This window comes from Dermacentor variabilis, unplaced genomic scaffold (genome assembly GCF_050947875.1).
Source record: "Dermacentor variabilis isolate Ectoservices unplaced genomic scaffold, ASM5094787v1 scaffold_19, whole genome shotgun sequence".
In the NCBI taxonomy this organism is placed as follows: Eukaryota; Metazoa; Arthropoda; class Arachnida; order Ixodida; family Ixodidae; genus Dermacentor; species Dermacentor variabilis.
The window spans coordinates 3,012,255-3,031,352 of NW_027460357.1; the positions used below are offsets into that span (position 1 = coordinate 3,012,255).

At 48.1% G+C, this 19,098-nt stretch overlaps 1 protein-coding gene across 1 annotated transcript in view; it reads right to left on the bottom strand.

Annotated features, from left to right (window-relative positions):
• Positions 1-19,098, bottom strand: part of LOC142568491 (phenoloxidase-activating factor 2-like) — an 80,508-nt gene that overhangs the window by 12,690 nt on the left and 48,720 nt on the right. Inside the window, exons 4-5 of the mRNA XM_075678408.1 lie at positions 18,297-18,568; positions 12,771-12,934 (exon numbers count right to left, since the gene is read on the bottom strand). Of these exons, the coding sequence (XP_075534523.1) occupies positions 12,771-12,934; positions 18,297-18,568 (436 nt within the window). The remainder of the gene's footprint in view (positions 1-12,770; positions 12,935-18,296; positions 18,569-19,098) is intronic.

Sequence of the window (19,098 nt, forward strand, 5' to 3'; positions counted from 1 at the left end):
AGTGTTAGAAACAGAGCTGGTAATTGTGGTTGTCGTTGCTGCCGGGTTAGTTTGCGGCAAGACAATAGTAAGCAGTAGAGAAAGCAGCATTCAGAGCAGCCATGGATTTGAAGTCGTTGCGCAAACCGAAATTGTTGGAGCTTGCAAGAGAGTTGGGTCTGGATGTCTCAGACAAACTAAGAAAACCTGAACTGCTAAAGGCTATTCTTGAGTTAGAGGCTGAGGATGACGAGCTGTCGGAATGCCTTGAGACCATTGAAGAGAGGGAGACTGCAAAAAGACAGGAGCGCGAACTTAAAGAGCAAAAAGAAAAAGAAGAGCGCGAACTTAAAGAACAGAAAGAAAAACAAGAGCGTGACCGTCAACACGCTTTGGAAATGAAGCGTCTTGAGGTAGAGATGGAACGCGCTCGTAATGGAAGTCAGGCACACGGTGCAGGAGAACGCGTATTGTTCAAAATGACTGACCTGATGCGGCCGTTTAAGCTTGGAGAGGACATTGGTTTGTTCCTGGTTAACTTTGAGCGAACGTGCGAGAAGCAGGGGTTCTCTCGGGAAACGTGGCCACAGCGCTTGCTCACTTTGTTACCCGGCGAGGCGGCCGACGTAGTCGCTCGCTTGGATAGAGAGGAGGCAGAGGACTTCGACACAGTGAAATCGAGTCTTCTAAAAAAGTACCGGCTGTCTGCGGAGGCGTTCCGTCGGAAGTTTCGGGAAAATGAGAAAGGCAAAAGTGAGTCATATACAGAGTTTGCGTATAGGCTTATGTCGAACATGCAGGAGTGGCTCAAAGAAGAGAAAGCGTTTGGTGACCACGATAAAGTTCTGCAGTGTTTCGGGCTAGAACAGTTTTATAGTCGGTTACCGGAGAACGTGCGATACTGGGTCTTGGATAGGCCAGACGTTTGTACGGTGGCTAAAGCCGCTGAGCTAGCCGAGGAGTTTGTGACGCGTCGGGCTCGCGGAGCTAAGGACGGTCAAAAGGGTGAATTTGGCTCGAAGTTTGAGAGGCCGAAGTTCACACCCATGAGAGCAAAGGGGAACACGCGTAGTGCGGATGCGAGTGGAAGCAGTGCGACCGAACCTAAGGAGACGGCGGCAGCCGAAGCCGAACGCAGAAAGCGGTTCGAGATGAGGCAAGCGCGCGTTTGTTATACGTGCCAGAAGCCGGGTCACTTTTCGGCGCAGTGTCCGGAAACAACACCAAAAGTTGTGTTTTTTTCAATAGGCAGCACTGACGAGAACATGAAGCTTCTCGAGCCTTACATGCGAGACCTCCTCGTGAACGGGAAAGAGTGCCGAGTGCTTCGCGATTCCGCAGCTACGATGGATGTAGTTCACCCGTCTTACGTAGAACCCCATATGTTCACGGGCGAGTGCGCATGGATCAAGCAAGCCGTGGAAGCTCATAGCGTGTGTCTGCTGGTAGCAAAAGTGCTTATTGAAGGACCTTTCGGAGCGCTTGAGACGGAGGCGGCAGTGTCATCTATGCTGCCACCCCAGTACCCGTACCTATTTTCAAACAGGTCCGATCACCTCCTGCGCGAGAAGGGGCTTTTGTTTGGTGAAGCTAGTGTTCAGGCCTTAACCAGGTCGAAGGTTCGGGAGCTCGCTGCAAAGGCGGTAGTTGCGGGGCCGACGTTATCAAACAACGAAAAAGGGTCAGAGGCGCAGCAAGCTGATATTCAGAGCACGCCCGAACAGAATAAAATTGAGTCTGTAGCGTTGAAGGCGCCAGATACTGGAGAGGAAAATCCCGATTCGGGAAAGTTAGAAGAGCTATCTACTGATTTGCTCATCGCGCCTACGTCAGACGGACTTGATATGTTGCTAAAAGTCAGCCGGTCGGCTTTGATAGCCGAGCAAAAAAAGGATGGCAGCCTGGAAAACGTGCGCTGCAATGTCAAAGAAGGTATCGCCAGGAAAACTGCGCGTTTTGTGGAAAGAGGTGGAGTCCTGTACCGGAAGTATCTAGACCGCAGAGGAGTGGAGTTCGATCAGCTGATCGTTCCTCAATGCTATCGTCAGGATCTGTTGCGCTTGTCGCATGGGGGTTCGTGGTCCGGACACCTAGGAGTTAAGAAAACTAAGGACCGTCTCTTGCAAGAGTACTATTGGCCAGGGTGTTTTCGGGACGCAGACCATTTCGTGAGGACATGTGACACTTGTCAGCGGGTGGGCAAACCAGGGGACAAATCGAGGGCGCCGTTGAAATTGGTACCTATCATTACGGAGCCTTTTAGACGGCTCGTTATTGATACTGTGGGACCTCTGCCGGTAACAGCCACGGGGTACAGACACATTTTGACTGTGATCTGCCCAGCGACAAAGTTCCCTGAAGCAGTGCTGCTTAAAGAACTCAGCTCAGTTGAGATAGTTAATGCACTACTGTCCATATTTGCGCGAGTTGGTTTTCCTGCGGAAATCCAATCAGATCAGGGCACAGTGTTTACTAGCGCTTTGACGACAACTTTTCTCGAAAGGTGTGGGGTAAAGCTGTTACACAGCTCAGTGTACCACCCACAGTCGAATTCCGTTGAGAAGCTCCACTCCGTCATGAAGCGCGTGTTGAGAGCGTTGTGTTTTGAACATCGAACTGACTGGGAGCTGTGTCTGCCTGGGGTGATGTTTGCTTTAAGGACCGCGCCGCATGCGGCTACGGGGTTTTCGCCAGCTGAACTGGTGTACGGTCGCTCGCTTCGATCTCCGCTTCGCATGCTTCGAGAATCGTGGGAAGGTAGGGGCGACGACCCAGTCGTGGTGGAGTACGTACTTAAGCTCCTCGAACGCTTAAGAAGGGCACAGGAGTTGTCAGGTGAAGCAATGACAAAGGCCCAGCAGAGGGCCAAGGTTTATTATGATCGGACAGCCAGGGCCCGTCGTTTTGAGGTGGGCGATGAGGTCATGATATTGCGCACATCGCTAAACAACAAACTAGACGTGCAGTGGGAGGGCCCAGCGCGAATTGTTCAGAAACTGTCGGACGTTAACTACGTGGTAAGTCTGCCAGGAAAGCGGAAAGCACAGCAAGTTTACCACTGTAATCTGCTCAAACCTTATAGACAAAGGGAAGCAGTGGTGTGCATGATGGTAAACGTTCCTGAAGAGCTTCCGGTCGAGCTTCCGGGACTAGGCTCAGTGACGAACAGGGAAGACACCGGTCAAGTCATTAGTGACCTTATCAGTAAAGCACCGCTGTCGCCTGAGCAGAAAACCGAACTACACCAGCTATTACAAGAGTTTCAAGGTCTGTTCTCTGAGAGGCCTGGTAGGACTTCGGTACTTACTCATGATATAGAACTTACCTCCCCAGAGCCAGTACGATCCAAGGCGTATCGGGTGTCACCCCGCCAGAGCGATATTATGGAGGCTGAGGTAAAGAAAATGCTACAGCTCGGTGTTATTGAGGCAGGTGAGAGTGATTATACCTCCCCTTTGATTTTAGTTGAGGTACCGGGCAAGGAACCTCGTCCTTGCGTCGACTACCGCAGGCTTAATTCCATCACTAAGGATCAAATTTATCCGATCCCTAACATCGAGGAGCGCCTTGAGAAAGTTAGTAGCGCTCAGTTTATTTCCACCCTAGATCTTGTCAGGGGTTATTGGCAGGTTCCACTTACAGAAGAGGCTAGTAGGTATGCGGCGTTCATTTCACCAATGGGAACATTCCGTCCTAAAGTGTTGAGTTTTGGTTTGAAGAACGCGCCATACTGTTTTTCAAGTCTCATGGATAAAGTGTTGCGGGGACAGCAAGAATTCGCTTTACCGTATCTAGACGACGTAGCGATATTCTCCGCATCCTGGTCTGAGCATATGACACACTTGCGGGCAGTGCTAACCCGCCTGCGCGAAGCAGGCTTGACAGTAAAGGCTCCTAAGTGCCAGTTAGCACAGGCCGAGGTTGTCTACCTCGGTCACGTGATTGGTCAGGGTCGTCGCCGCCCCTCTGAAATAAAAGTGGCCGCTGTGCGAGACTTTCCGCAACCGCGCACCAAGACCGATATTCGGTCGTTCTTGGGTGTCGCCGGCTACTATCAGAGGTACATCCCTAGGTACTCTGATATCGCGGCTCCCCTGACGGATGCTCTAAGAAAGACAGAGCCTCAAACAGTCGTCTGGGACGAGACAAAGGAAAGAGCTTTTAGCGCCCTAAAGAGTGCCCTAACAAGCCAGCCTGTGCTACGATCGCCAGACTATACAAAAGGGTTCATTGTTCAGTGCGATGCTAGTGAGCGAGGCATGGGCGTTGTACTGTGCCAACGGGAAAATGGAGAAGTAGAACACCCCGTCCTGTATGTTAGTCGTAAGCTGACCAGTCGTGAGCAGGCGTATAGCGCCACCGAGAAAGAGTGTGCGTGTCTCGTGTGGGCCGTTCAGAAATTGTCATGCTATCTAGCCGGCTCGAGGTTTATCATTGAGACGGATCACTGCCCTCTCCAATGGCTGCAGACCATCTCTCCCAAAAATGGCCGCCTCCTGCGCTGGAGCCTCGCTTTACAACAATATTCCTTTGAGGTGCGTTACAAAAAGGGGAGTCTCAACGGTAACGCCGATGGCTTAAGTCGAAGCCCCTAACGTAGGAATCAGCCTCAAAATTGTTTGTTACTGATGTTTTTCTTCCTGAGGCAGGATTTTTTTTTAACATATTGCTTTTGTTTAGTGTTTCAAAGTGATGATATGCTTTCTAGTGCAATTTTTCAATTTGTGGACGCGTTCTGAGTGATGCTAGACTACTGTAAGGAACTAGGCAGTGGTATAAAAAGGGGGAAGAGCCTGGCAGGGCTTAGTGAGGGTTGTGCCGTGCTTGCTGACTGAGCGGTTGAGTTTCAGCGTAGTTCTAACGCTTGCCGGGAACGAGAACAAAAATGTGAACTCTCCCGAAGTCACTTTGCAGTGTCCCGTGCGAACCTGAACTAGAGAACGAGGCCTTCTCTGTGCGCTGCGCTCAAGAAACGTCGAGGGACGCCCGACTTCGGTTATGAGCATCATCGAGCGACACCCCTCCGGACAGCGGATGCAGTCCCCTGTCCATCGGGATCTCCTTCCCCCGGCGGGGCGGTCTGTTGCGTTTCGCCTGCGACACGTGGTTTTGCCGGCGCGACTGCGGCGGGGCGGCAGACATTTTGGCCCGATCGTCGTCGCCGCAACGCTCATCGGCAGGTGTTTCCAGGCGCGACTGCGGCGATGCGACCGCAAAGGATCACCCTCGCATTCCAGTCAGTGTGCCAGAACCAGGCGCTGCGAAAGCAGGGATCATCCTCTCATTACAGTCATTGTGCCCGACCGGCAGCGCTACAACAGGGTGCTACGAGATCGTGCTCAACAGGGTGCTACGGCATCGCTACAACAGGGTGCTACGAGATCGTGCTCGACATGGTGCTACGGCATCGCTACAACAGGGTGCTACGAGATCGTGCTCGACATGGTGCTACGGCAGCGCTACGACAGTGTGCGTCACCATTAGCCCATTGTACATTCACGTGCTCGTCTTTTGAGGGGTTCCTTCTTGCCCTCAACTGCGAGAGTATAAAAACAGCTGCCCCGGACGCCAAAAGGAGGGCTCCGATTTCTTCTGTTGAGTAAAGTGCTCTCCCGTCTCTCTACTTCGGTCAACCTGACCGCCAACTCTTTGCGATGTTAAAATAAACAAGTTGTTTTGTTGTTACCAGTCGACTCATGCTTTGCCGGGACCTTCGGATGCTTCCAGTTGTACCCCAGGCCGCCAGGCCAACGCTACCCTTGGGGCTTGCGACCCAGGTACAACCACGGGCGTCAGCGCCGAGTTCCCAACAGATCGTACCAGCGGTGCGATCCAAACAACGCCATCGGAGCTACTTTCAGCCCTGGGCGCGGCTTTTAAAGAGGCCTGTTCGGTTTATAAACGATCGATACAGAGTTCAGAAACAATTAAAATTGAACCTCTAGCGACAACCGTTGGAGCACTTTTTAACGAAAACATACCGTGGAACGACCGGTCTGAGCTTGTTCGCACTAAAGTTTCACATACCGAAGGTGTCTTATCGCGTTTGCGTTTTCTCTTGTCGCAAAGAAATAAACTCTTGCTACATAATTATCTCGTTTTATCTACATTAAGCTATTGCTATCTACTATGGGGCACTACAACGAAAAACAAGTCAGCCGGAATAAATAAACTACAGAAATCTACCGATAAACTACAGAGAAAAGCTATGCGTGTGTTCCACGCGATGAACGCACGAAACCCATTTTCGATGCCCTTGATTTGCAACCAACGCCTGAAATTAAAAATTCCATTTTATTGACGCGATATCGTACTTGTCGAAAAAGTCACAATTCTTCTCTGATCGAGCTAACACATTTAATACCATACACCATACAGCACGTGAGCCACTGATGCTTGGAAAATCGGGTGCTCGCTTAGCAGCTACGGTCGCGGAATATCTGCTGTTCCACAATAAATAAATAATATCGTTCTTTTCTACAAACACCTTTTTTTTTCTTTTTTTTCCGTCACAATGTACCTGTGTTTAAAAATGCACTCGATATGAAAATCACTAATGTTTTTGAAATTGTATAAGGCTTATGATTTCGCGAACTCCACTGTGGCTGTGTGTTAAACGGGGTGAAAGCCTTCGCCAAGCAGTAATTGCTTTATTGCGATAGCAATTATATGGCACTCCAAGCGCATTTCTGGCGTCGGCGTCGCCGCGAGGTTCGGTATAAAGTACAAGAGCGATAAAATCGTCGCTGCGCGCCATATGCTGTATGTGCAGGTGTACGCTTGCGAGGGTGAGGAAAGCGGAGAGGAAGCGCGCCGTCTTCTGTCCCGCGCAAGGCGCCAGGCAGGGAGCGCAGGCGCGCTACTCCCGGGCTGCCGCGTGCGCCCGCCTGGGCCGCGGTATCTTGAAAGCTATCTGCGACAGAGACGCATTCCGCTGCGCGCTATGTTTTCGTGGCCTAAAGGCGGAACCGCATGGCGCGATTTCAGGCGCGATTGACGCGCGGATGGTGGGAGGCGCGCGTCATTTTGACGCGTGCCCAGCATGATCCGTCACGAAATCGCGCCGCCACGTGCTGCTGCTCGGAGTAGAAAAAATCGCGTCGCGCGGCGCGTCCACCAATCAGAGTTCAAGTAAGTCACGTGGCATTTGGTCACGTGGCATTTTGGTTCTTTTTTTGCCACCAGATGGCCCTGCTCTCTGCGCATCTCGACGGTATCTCCTTGGCGGAATTTTTTTTTTCTCGGCAGACCTGGCGCACGCGTCAAGGAAAACGTGTGCTACCGTGATTTCGTTCGCGCATCGTGTTGGTTCGCGCATCGTGTTCACCTAAAATGAACAAAGCAACCTTCAACGAGGCCCTAATAACTAAAGTGGAGAAGCGTCGCGTCTCATCGCTAATACTGGCAAGACAATTTGCTAATAATATTACCAGTGTATGGTGCTCGCTCTCTTCTCAACCAGGCAGGCCGCACCCACAGGTACCTCCTGACCCGCATTTTTTCTTGCTTCAGTATCAGCATCCCCCTTAATAGTTGCAATCGCCTCTTCTGCTCGGTAGTAAGCGGCCGACCCTCCTTTTTATATGTGAAGTTGTAAACAAGCAGCGGCTTCTCAGCATGCGGAAGGTACATAGTCGCAGTTTCGCACACGATATTGCTGCTTGAAATTAAGCTTGATAAATACACTTCGGAAAGAAATGTCGCTGTCTAATTACACTCATTATTTTTATTGTAGTGTTCTGTAAGTTTAAGGGCATATTAAATATGCGGTAACAGAGACAATACATGTCGTTGAGAGTTATGTTGTCTGGCAACCCGGATAACGCGGCGCTTTTTCCTTTTTTTCGTACGGGTGCTCGCGCGTCGGCGGCAACGCGGGCGTTTGCCGCCCGTCGCGTTTTTCGCTCGCGAAAAACGCGCCTTGCGGTTCCAGCTTAATGCGTTTACACGCTGAGGCGCATAACGAAGGTGAATTCGCTCGCTGCTGCTGACTCGCTTCCTCATTCCTGTGTTCTGAGAGAGAGTTTCCGCGGTAATCGAACGAGATGTGTTCCCGCGTGCTTGCGTGCGTGAGACACGATGCTTGTTATTTAGTTAGTATGCCTTTGTTTGCAAGTTTATACGGCCGATAAAACTACTATCCTCACTTCGTATAGATGTACATTAATTTAAAATCGCAATCGATGCTTCGCCTTGAGGGCGAAACTGCACTTTTTTTTTGCGTTCAACCCACAACATCACTGCTGGGACTGTTGTATCGTCTCCTATGATGTTGAAGTAAACTGAAGTAAAAAGTAATGTGGAGTAAGGACCATTATAGTTGCATATCGATGCGAAGGCAAGCAGATCCTGCACAAGATACGCGCGCTATCCAGTGTTTTGTCCAGCATAGCCTCGCTTTGCGCTATCCGAGCGACAGTGCCGTGTGCAGTAATCGGAGTCTCATTTTTTTTCTCTACGCTTTTTCGCCGAGAGACACAACGCCAGCCCACAGAAACGCTGAATGACTCTTAACGGCATGTCGGAGCACACAGCAAGCCATAAAAAAGTCGCAGTTTCGACCGGGAGGCGAAGCATCGATTGCGATACCAAATTAGTAGATAGCTATACGAAGTCAGGATAGTAGTTCTGTCGGCTGTATAAGCTTGTAAGCATTCGCTTGCTAGCTAAAGTGACAAGCACGGTGTCCCACACGCACAGGTAAACGTGAGCACACCTCGCTCGACGAATGAGTAAACTCGCTGTCAAAACGCTGGAGTGAGGTATCGCGGCAGCAGCAGCGAGCGAATTGAACTTCACGCTCCCCCCGTCCCCCCTTTCTCGCTTCAACGCGAACAAAACTTCGAAAATACAGCGCATACGAAGCTACCGGCACTACCCGCACTCTTGAAGCATCGCAGATCACTTTGAAGATGATGCCCGCGTGGGCACGCACTTTGGCTACGTCGCAGTTTAACGTCGCAAATCACTTTCGAGGTGCAGCGCCAGCACAGCCGCGCCGTAAGCAGCAGCCGCTGGAAACGAACGCGCACCCTCACTCCATCGCCTCACCCCCGCGCGCGACTGAAGAGGATGCTCGCGCACACGAGATTGAGCCGCGTTCGCCGGCTCGCTAGCTTTCGCCCGCAACAGAACATACGGCGCGCGGCGACGATTTTATCGTCCTTGTACTTTACACTGAACCTCACGTCGCCGCCGCCGGTGGAAATGCGCCTGGAGTGTCCATATAATGGCTATCGCAATAAAAATGTAGCCTACTTTCTGAAACTCGTACAAAGAAACAAGACGCAGCTCTAGCCCAATATCCGGGCCTTCACTGCTTATCGCTACTAACTAGCTGAGGCAATGTGCTGCCACTGAGTCATATCATAGAACATACGACATAATATTTCAGTGTCTTTCAGGACATTCTGGCATCTTTGGTAGCCACCTCGCGGATAACTCCGCCCGACGTTCCCACGCTAGAGCAACGCTCCGTATACCGCTATTCTAGACGCTGCAAGATAGCTTCGCCATCTCACATGTATCAACGTTGAGACATTAGAATACGTCGCGGAACTACAACCGTCACTTATGAGCCTGGATCCATCGGTACAGTTCACTGCAGTTACCCCAACTTATTTTACGAGGTGACGCAACACAACAAAGTCGGCTTTGGGTCAGAGTAGCCTTCACTACATCATGCAGTGATCGCATTGAAATGGCTCACTGGCCCATGTGCGCTAACTTGAGATGTGAAGAGACCATTGATCATCTCCTATGTTACTGTTTACTGTTCGACAAACAGCGACACACTCTTCAGTGGGCGTTAAATCGGTCTTTCACCGAAGCAAAAGTTTCGCAAGTCTGGCCTCACAGCTCATCAGCCCAGAGCGCTACAGAAGTACTGTAGCAGACGAAGGACTCGAGTGTCCGATAATAGATACGCGGAACCTTGCTTATTGCGTATGAATGAGCTGTACGTTCTTTCTGGCTCTCTCTCTATCTATCTATTTCTTTCATCACCAATCCGTTCTGCGCGCTTTGTCTATAGAAAACTGGGCAATGTCTAGTTAACCTCTCTGCTTTCTCTCTCTCTTGTAACGCATTAGCAGCCGCAAAATTGTGGAACAAATCCACAACTTATTTTGTACGGTTATCTACAAAGCCATGTCTATTGCGACATAAGAACGCACATAGCAGCCACTCGCATCGCACACCTTAACGTTAGCCATTTTGCGACCCATCTGACGCTCTCACCAGCAACGACATCTACTGACAACGTACCGGCAGAACCCTCACGCAAGCAAGAGCAACGCCAACGTTTGCAATAGCGTTATACGCCTGCGACCTGTCGATACAAAACTGATTTGCCGACGCAAGGCCTCTGGCGTGAGTTAAACTAAAACTGTCTAGTGCTCATTGCAACGACAATTCAAAGCGTACGTGCGGATGCTGGCGCCCAGCCCATTGTTTTGCAAGCACATGTAGGTGCTAGGATCTGTTAAATGCTGTATTCTAAAAAAAGGAAAAAGAAAAGAAAAATTATGGAGTTTCCCGAGCGATAACCATAGTCTGATTACGAGACGCGCAGTAGTGAGGACTCTAAATTAATTTCGACCGCCTGGGATTCTTTACCATGTGCCTAAATCTAAACACACGAGTGTTTTTACATTTCAGCCACAAGAAAATACAGCTGCAGTGATCGAACTCGTGACCTCAGCAGCCCGACACCATGGACCTTGAACTACCACAGCGGTTGCAAAAGTACTATTCTTAAGCTTAAATCAGTTTTATATTTAACTGGTGCTATTAATCATTGTTTCCATTTCTGGCACTAAAATTCTTTATCCTATATAGTTGCATTTTGGACAAATATTCAGTCTAAATATGCATATTTTGGACAAAGAAAATTCTTTCGTTAATAAAAGAAGAATCTTGGTGCCAGAAATAGAAACAACTAATGACATCATGTAAATATAAAATTGATTTCAGTTTAAAAGCCACGGGGACCACCTAAAGCAAGAATTAATCGACTGCACGAAAAGAACACCCTTTCAAGACGGTACACAAGGTTGTACACACTGCGCTTTGTGCGTGCAGTTCTTCTTTTGTGTTCTGTCTTGAAGCGCTGTTTTTTCTGCGATAATGAACGAACTGGCTTGTCAGTCAATCCTTGCACGACCGCACGATCATGTCAGCGCTACGTCCATTGTCCTATAAGAGAAGGAGTTGTACTTGCTAAGCCGTGAGCATGAATACACTTCATTGACTTGGGGAAAACTATACTTTGCCGCATGATTGTCCACTGGTGGCGATTACGATGTCGTGTCCGTCTGGATCCTTCATCGAATAAAGTTTTCTGGCAGTTTAGCGCTGTGTATCAGCAAGTATGTCATATCTCTCTCTGCTGTACAGTGAAATATATTTTGAACACTGAGTCTAATACGTACTAAAAGAAGACTGTAACACAAAATGCAAGGGTCGACTTCACACAGCTTTCTTTCGTAAGTGCTGTTGGCGATTGGCCAGCCGCCTTCGATAATAATATATCCAGCATTATTGGCTAGCATCTGCTTTACAGTGAAGCTCTCAGGTTCGCCTTCCTGCGTTTCGCGTCGGCGACATCCCTCGGCGTAACCGAGCGAACGAGCACAGCGAAGGATGAAAAAAGCGAATGCAGAGCATAGCGGGAGATGAAAGACGACGATATCGAGGAGAGCGCGAGGAGGAAGGCTCAGGTGCAGCGAAACCATGAGGCACGAAGTGGAGGAGGAGGATATGGCGAAAGCGTGAGCAGGAAAGCGTAGTGCCGCGCAAGACGGGCTCAGTGGTAACGACTGCTATGAGATGGCACAGAGTAGCGCGCCGTCGTGTGTTGACCGATGGCATGCTGCGAGCGCATCCACCGATACCATATATGGAAACAAAGCGCTCCATGAGCGGAGGTCTGTCTGCGGTGGATACTATGAATCGCGCCCACGCCATACCCAGGCACTGCTTCTCGCGATCTCTCAATTAGCGAGGCGGGCGCACCACACTTCACTTCCTTTGCACGGTGCCATGGACATATTGTCCGAGCCAGTGAACGTGTCCTCAAATTAGAACACACACAGAGCGGCGCTGAAATTTCGCATTCGGGAGTATTGCAATTGTCGGTGAATTCTCCTGAACAGTTATTTGCGCAAGAGTTTTTTTGAGAATACGGGTCCAGTAGTCAATGCAGTTTTCATGCGGTCTGCAGTTGAACATATTCGAATAAGAAAACGTTTAGCCTAAACATGCATGCTTAAGACAAGTGAAGTTTTTTGTTAATAAAACAAGCATAGTAGTGCCAGAAATGAAAGCAAGATCTAATTACATCAGCTAAATGTAAATCTTGCTGAAGTTGCTGGAATAATATGTGACTCTATTATGTGACTATGCTAAAGAAGGAATAGCACTTATATATTGCCGTATAACTCATGCCGAAGGCAACACTAAGAAATACTTCAAAAGAGTAGCTAAAAGAGCTGTGGACGATTCCAGCACACAGAGAATTCTGCCTAACTTGATTGTTGAACAAAGAGTAACTTCATTGTATGTATTACGAGGATAGTTGCAAACTCATTCCGAGCCACACATGTACCTTTGAGAACCACTCCCAGAAACACTAGTAGCTTGCTACAATGAACATGAGGATGCGTTGCCTACAATGGGTAAATGGTCGTTCAATGGCAAGTTAAGAACTTGTGCTATTACGACCCACTTGTTGACATTGATGTATGCCATGCATGGCAAGGGTTCGCCTCGTTCAGATCAGCGGACCGTACCGTGCAAGCGTCCTTTCCGGGCTCCCCTCCGGCGCACACGAAGCCGGGGTGCAGCTGGTAGTAAGGCCCGAGGCGCGTGCTGCGCAGGCGCTGCTGGCACTCGTCGTGGCTCACTACTGGCACGTCCACCTTTTTGAGGATGTGCTGGTACTCGCCCTGCTGACCTGTAACCACAGTGCGGTCGGCATATCTATGGTAACACGCCAGTAGAGTATCTTTTCACGCAGGCTGTAATCGGCAACAGAGCAACGAAAATTTGCAGCAAACGCTAGGAATCGCGGTGACGCAGCAGAATCGGCAGTGCCGTCAGCAAGGCGAAAACTAAATGTAGGGTGTGAATATGAGGCACGTCCAGTGGGGCACTCTGGATAAATTGTGGGCCCCCAGGGAGATCTTTAACACGTACATAGGCATTTCTGCATTTTATTTTTATTTATTTATTTATTAGGTACTGTTAGCCTGAATTCCAGGCCTTAAGCAGGAGTGGATTACACTTTGGTACAAATGCGAGCTTCCTACTTCTTTTGTTCCACTGTCAATCAATGTTTTCCTGTACAAATAGGTGAACACTCTCCCAGCACATTTACTTTCTTCCATATTCCTCAGTCGTTAGCAAACCGTTTCATAACTGCTCAATCAAACGACCACACAGAGGGAGCACACAAGGACTGCACCTGTCCTTGTATGCCCTCTCTCGGTGGTCGTTTGTTTGCGCCGTTAAAAACTCTTTGCTAATATGCACCAACTCGCCCAACGAGAAATTCTCCTCAGTCGTTCTTCGTAATTAATTTTACTAGGAGCTTCCTTCACTTCAAAACTTGTCCAGCCGATATCACCCTGCACATCTTCATTTGTAGTCTTCCCGTGAACGCGCACTGCGAGGCGTCCCACTGACCTTTGGCTGCCATCGAGTCCTCATTGTACGTCTGGTTTCAAGCAAACAACCGCATTTCCAAATGTAAGTCCTGGAACCGCTACACCTTTCCACATACCCCAGAGCACCTCGTACCTATTGTACCTCCATAGCGCTCCGTGTTTCATTATGGCCGCATTTCTCTTTCACTTCACTGTTATTGTTTTTTTACTGTGTTTCCAAATATCTGTTGCCTTCGTTTATCCGTATACCAAGGTATCTATATTCCTTTACGCCAGGTATTTCCTGGCCCTGTAGTGTAATTGTCTGTTCGCTGTATTCATTGAATTCCATAGCACCTGATTTTCTAACGCAAAATTTAAAGCCTAACTTCATTTCATTTCATTTTATTTCCTCAAAGGCCCCATTGAAGGGGTATTACATAAGGGGTGGGTACATACATACATAAAAAAATTGAAGGCCACATTTTTGTTACAGGGTAAGATAATTTGTTACGGTGTTTAAAAATGTGCTAGGTCAGGTTATGACTGTGATTTCGTTGGAAAGGCCGTTCCAGTCTGTTGCTGCACGAAAAAAGAATGAAGACGAAAAAGTGACAGTGTCTGTACGTGGGCGCGCGACTTGTTGCGGGTGACCGGTGCGGCTGGATGTGCGTGCCGGGGGCAGAATGTATGGTGCTTTGCCAAGTGAGCTGTAAAAGAACTTGTGAAAAAGACAAAGACTAGCAATGCGGTGGCGAGATGCAAGCAATGATAAGCCAGATTCTGTTTTTAGTGCCGATATACTGATGTTGTAGGAATACTTAGAATGAATAAATCTTGCAGCTCGATTTTGACGCGATTCCAGTTGATTGATGAGATATACTTGACGAGGGTTCCAAATGGGGGATGCATATTGTAATTTCGCCTTGACGAGAGACTGATAGGCTAGTAATTTTACATGCTCGGGGCGTGGCGCAAGTGGCGTTTAAAAAACCCGAGTGTTTTGTTAGCAGATGAAATGATGTTCATAATGTGCGTTTCCCAGGTTAAATCACTACAAAGGGTTACTCCGAGATATTTGTAGGAAGGAACTAATTCAAGGTTGACGTCAGCAATTTGGTACGAGAAAACAAGTGCGTTTCTGCTGCGGTAGAAGGAGACAGTCTTACATTTGTTAGGGTTTAGTTCCATTAACCAAAGGTTACACCCTTCCTGTACACTTCGCAGGTCGTTTTGAAGGGACGTGTTATCGGAAACGCTGTTAATTTTACGAGAAATTACACAATCGTCTGCAAACATACGGAAGTTAGAAGATACATGCATTGGTAGGTCATTAATGTAAATATGAAATAGTAGTGAACCGAGGAATGACCCTTGGGGTACGCCTGAGGTTACGGGGGTAGAGTTAGATGCATGATTGTTGACTGATTGTGAACGGTTACTTAAGAATTCTTTAATCCATGCTAAGATATTGGCATTCAGATGTAATGCGGCAAATTTCAGTAGTAGACGCTCATGAGGAACTTTGTCAAAAGCTTTGGCGAAATCTAGGAAGATGGCGTCAGTCTGGAAGTTAGAGTCAAGGTTTACATGCAGGTCGTGAACGAACATAGCCAGCTGCGTTTCGCAGGAAAAACCTTTCCTGAAGCCATGCTGCGCATGATGAAAAAAATGGTTGGCATCAAGGAAGTCCATGATATGTGTGTAGATGATATGTTCAACGATTTTGCAGGGTACACTGGTTAATGAGATGGGGCGATAATTTAATGGGGAGTGTTTGTTGCCCGATTTGTGAACTGGAACGACCTTTCCGTGCTTCCAATCTGGAGGCAGCACGCCTGTTGAAACTGACTGTGAAAATATAAGACAGAGATATGCTGCACAAATATGTTTAGTGTTTTTTAGATGCTTAGACGTAATGTCGTCCACACCAGCTGCTGAAGAAAGTTTGATATTGTGTATGAGGGATGTAATGCCGGATGGAAAAAATGTAATAGGTGGCATGGTACATTGAAAGTTCGCATGAGGAATAGAAAATAACATTTCAGTTTCCTGTGTAAATACTGACGCAAAGGTTGTGTTAAACAAGTGAGCGCATTCAGCGTCGGTTAGGGAATCGCCTGATTAATTTGATAAGGTAATAGTTCGCGTGTCGTGTGGGCTTAAGACTTGCCAGAATTTTTTTGGGTCGTTCTTAAGCATGTTCGGCACATCAGAATAAAAGAATGAGCGTTTGGCATGAAGTATGCCTTCCAGATAGGCAGTTTCAGCGGCTTTGTGTTTTTTCCATGCGTTAGGGGTGTTACGGGGCTTAGCTGCTCGGAAGAGACGTTTTTTTCTTGTTTTCTAATCGCTTCAGTGCTTTATTGAACCAGACCCGCCGTGGTTGCTCAGTGGCTATGGTGTTGGGCTGCTGAGCACGAGGTCGCGGGATCGAATCCCGGCTACGGCGGCCGCATTTCGATGGGGGCGAAATGCGAAAACACCCGTGTGCTTAGATTTAGGTGCACGTTAAAGAACCCCAGGTGGTCAAAATTTCCGGAGTCCTCCACTACGGCGTGCCTCATAATCAGAAAGTGGTTTTGGCACGTAAAACCCCAAATATTATTATTATTGAACCAGGGTTGTGCTGAATTGGAATGAATGCTAATTTGGGGAATGTATTTTCCAACTAAATTGTTTAGTTTCTCTTTGAAAATTTGCCAATTTTAACCCATGGTATGACAAGGAAAGGCACTTGCAAAACTGGGGTAAAATTGCGTTAGTTCATGATTAATTGCTTCATAATTGCCCTTTTCATACAAGCGAATAGTGTTTTTAACAGTCGGGGTGAAAACGGGTTTAATTACGACATGAATGACTTTATGGTCACTGATTTCGGGATATACGCGATGGATGACACGCTCTCAGGATTACTTGTTAAGAGAAGGTCTAGAATATTTTGGCAGTTATCGGTGACACGGGTTGGTTCTGTGAGCACTTGAGATAAGTTGAGGCATACCTCAAGGATCTCGTTCGATTCCCTTGATGTAGCCGTTGGTGCAGGCCGGCTTGACCAATCGATATTAGGAAAATTAAAGTCTCCAAATAGAATTACATGCATGTTGGGGTGTTTGGTGGTTATTTCACTTAAGATGTGATTCAGTTTGAAAGAGAAGTCTGGAGTACTATGAGGGGGCCTATAGCAAACGCCAAGTAAGATTCAATAGGGTGCGGGCATGACATTTAAGCGATAGGATTTCAAGATCGGACATAGAGTTAACAGATGTACATGATATATTTTGGTCTACGGCGACAAGTACCCCTCCCCCCTCGTGCCCTTGCGATCGTTTCGGAAGATTTGAAAATTTGGTAGGTCAGCGAGCACTTCGCTGTCCGTTACGTCTCCTGTAAGCCTTGCTTCCGTTAATATTAGAAGGTTACTGCAAGATGGCGAAACCAGATTAGAAATAATGTCACGTTTTGGGATGAAGCTCCGTATGTTAGTGAAAATAGCGGAAAGGAACAAGTTTGATCGCGGGGCGGGCCGAGGGTGGGAAGGCACGTGTTGATGACTGGGCAACTGCTACGATATTTCCTTAACAGATTCTGTGGAATGGTCAAACACGTATCGTTTGGTACCTATGTGTAATGTTTTCAAGCGGAGAAAGTAGGACGTGGATTTCGATTTAGCGAAAGCAATAAGGTTTTTACGAGCAATTCTGATGGGTTGAGGGAAATCTTCCCCGACGCTGAAATGGCTTCCCTTAAATTTAGGGCCATTAGAAAGTAGAGACTCTTTAATTTTGAATTGATTAAATGTTACGATAAGTGGCCGAGCACGGCCTTCTGTATGGCGTCCAAGGCGATGCGCACGGTCAATATGGTTGGGATCAATGACGAAGTTCGAGTGTTCATTGCAGTGGCGGATGACGATTTTTTCAGATTCTGCAAATGTTTCTTTCGTGTTAGGATCGGAGATGTTATAAAATATTAGATTATAATGTCGTGACCTTTTTTCGTTATCATCCATCTGTGCAGCAATGCATGCGATCTGACCTGCCATTTGGGTGGTATCGATTCTTATGGTATCAAGGTCAGTTCGTAGTGTTGAAATGGCTTTGTAATGCCTTTCTAAGTCAGTCATGCGTTTACTTAAATTCGATAGGGTTTTGCCTGTTGTTAGTAGCTTGCTTTTTAGGTCTAGTACTTCGGTAATAAGTTGTGACTGGCCAGAAGCTAGCTTTCCTAATTCAGACATTACGTCTTCAGTAGACGTAGACGTAACTTATCGCCTTCCTGTGCACAGATATTAGCCGAACGTTGAATATCACTTTGCTTGATAGCTAGCAACACAATGTCGTCCATATAATACAAACCTGGAAGCTGCTGCTCTACTACTGTACCCGCCTGGTTGTATGAGAGATGACACTGGATATTACTTCCTTCTAGCGCCCTTTGCATTCTCATCATGTACATCATAAACAGCGAAAACAGGAGCAGGCTAGCGCGGAGGCTAGCGTCATCTGGTGGGGGCAAGGAGTGCAGCGGCTCGCGTACTCCACTGTCACTGGTTGGCCTATTCGGCAAGCGAGCAGCCACGCCGCAGCCACGGTTACGAAACCCCGCGAGGTTCGGAAGGAAAAGCTTCGCATGCAAAAATAGAGGCTGTGGTCAATTCTTTTTCCTCACCGAAGGCGTCCTTGCCCCATCCGGTGACCCAGCAGCGGTGTCCCTCGAACGTCTCGCGCAGCTCCGGCAGGCAGGCGGCTCCGATGTGGGGCAGATTGAGGTCGACGGGGGAGTCCAGTCGGATGAGCGCCAAGTCGTTGTTCAAGTTTCCCGGAAAAAACTCCGGATGCACCACCACCTCCGCTGCCTGCTTCTCGACGTGGGCGTAGAACTCGTCCTCGCGGTTCACGTCCCACTCCCCGAGCCGGATCTTGATGTCCTGCGGCCGGAGGCTGCCCAAGGCGATTGTGCTGATCACCGCGTCTTAGCGTTATATGCACGAATTAAGAAAGATAACGCGGTAGCTTTTGCAAGGTTACTTAAGGGCAAGATGAGAAAAATCAGTGAAATTTCTCTCATTATCGTTACACAGTAAAGCGCAGAAATGCACCCAGGAAAGAAAGAAAAAAAAGAAAAGAAGCGTACGACCATTGTGCAATGTATCTCCGTCGGTCAAAATTTTCTCAGATGCTTTCTAGCTGGTCGACTAAGATGACAAAACCCGCGAGGAGCAGAAGTGCTTTGTAAGAAGCTCCGTCTTCCACAAACCAACTCAAGGCCAATAAAAAACAAAAATTTAGAGCGCTAAAAACACGCAAGACGTATAAAAAGAAACACACACCACACGCGGTAGTGTGTTTGCTCGTGTTTGTCGTGAGCGCTCGTTGAGCGCGTGTGGTGTGTGCATTTTTCTATGTCCTTTGTGTTTTCAGCGCTCTAAGTTTTCTATTATAGTGCATTACCAACTAGACCACCTATCCAT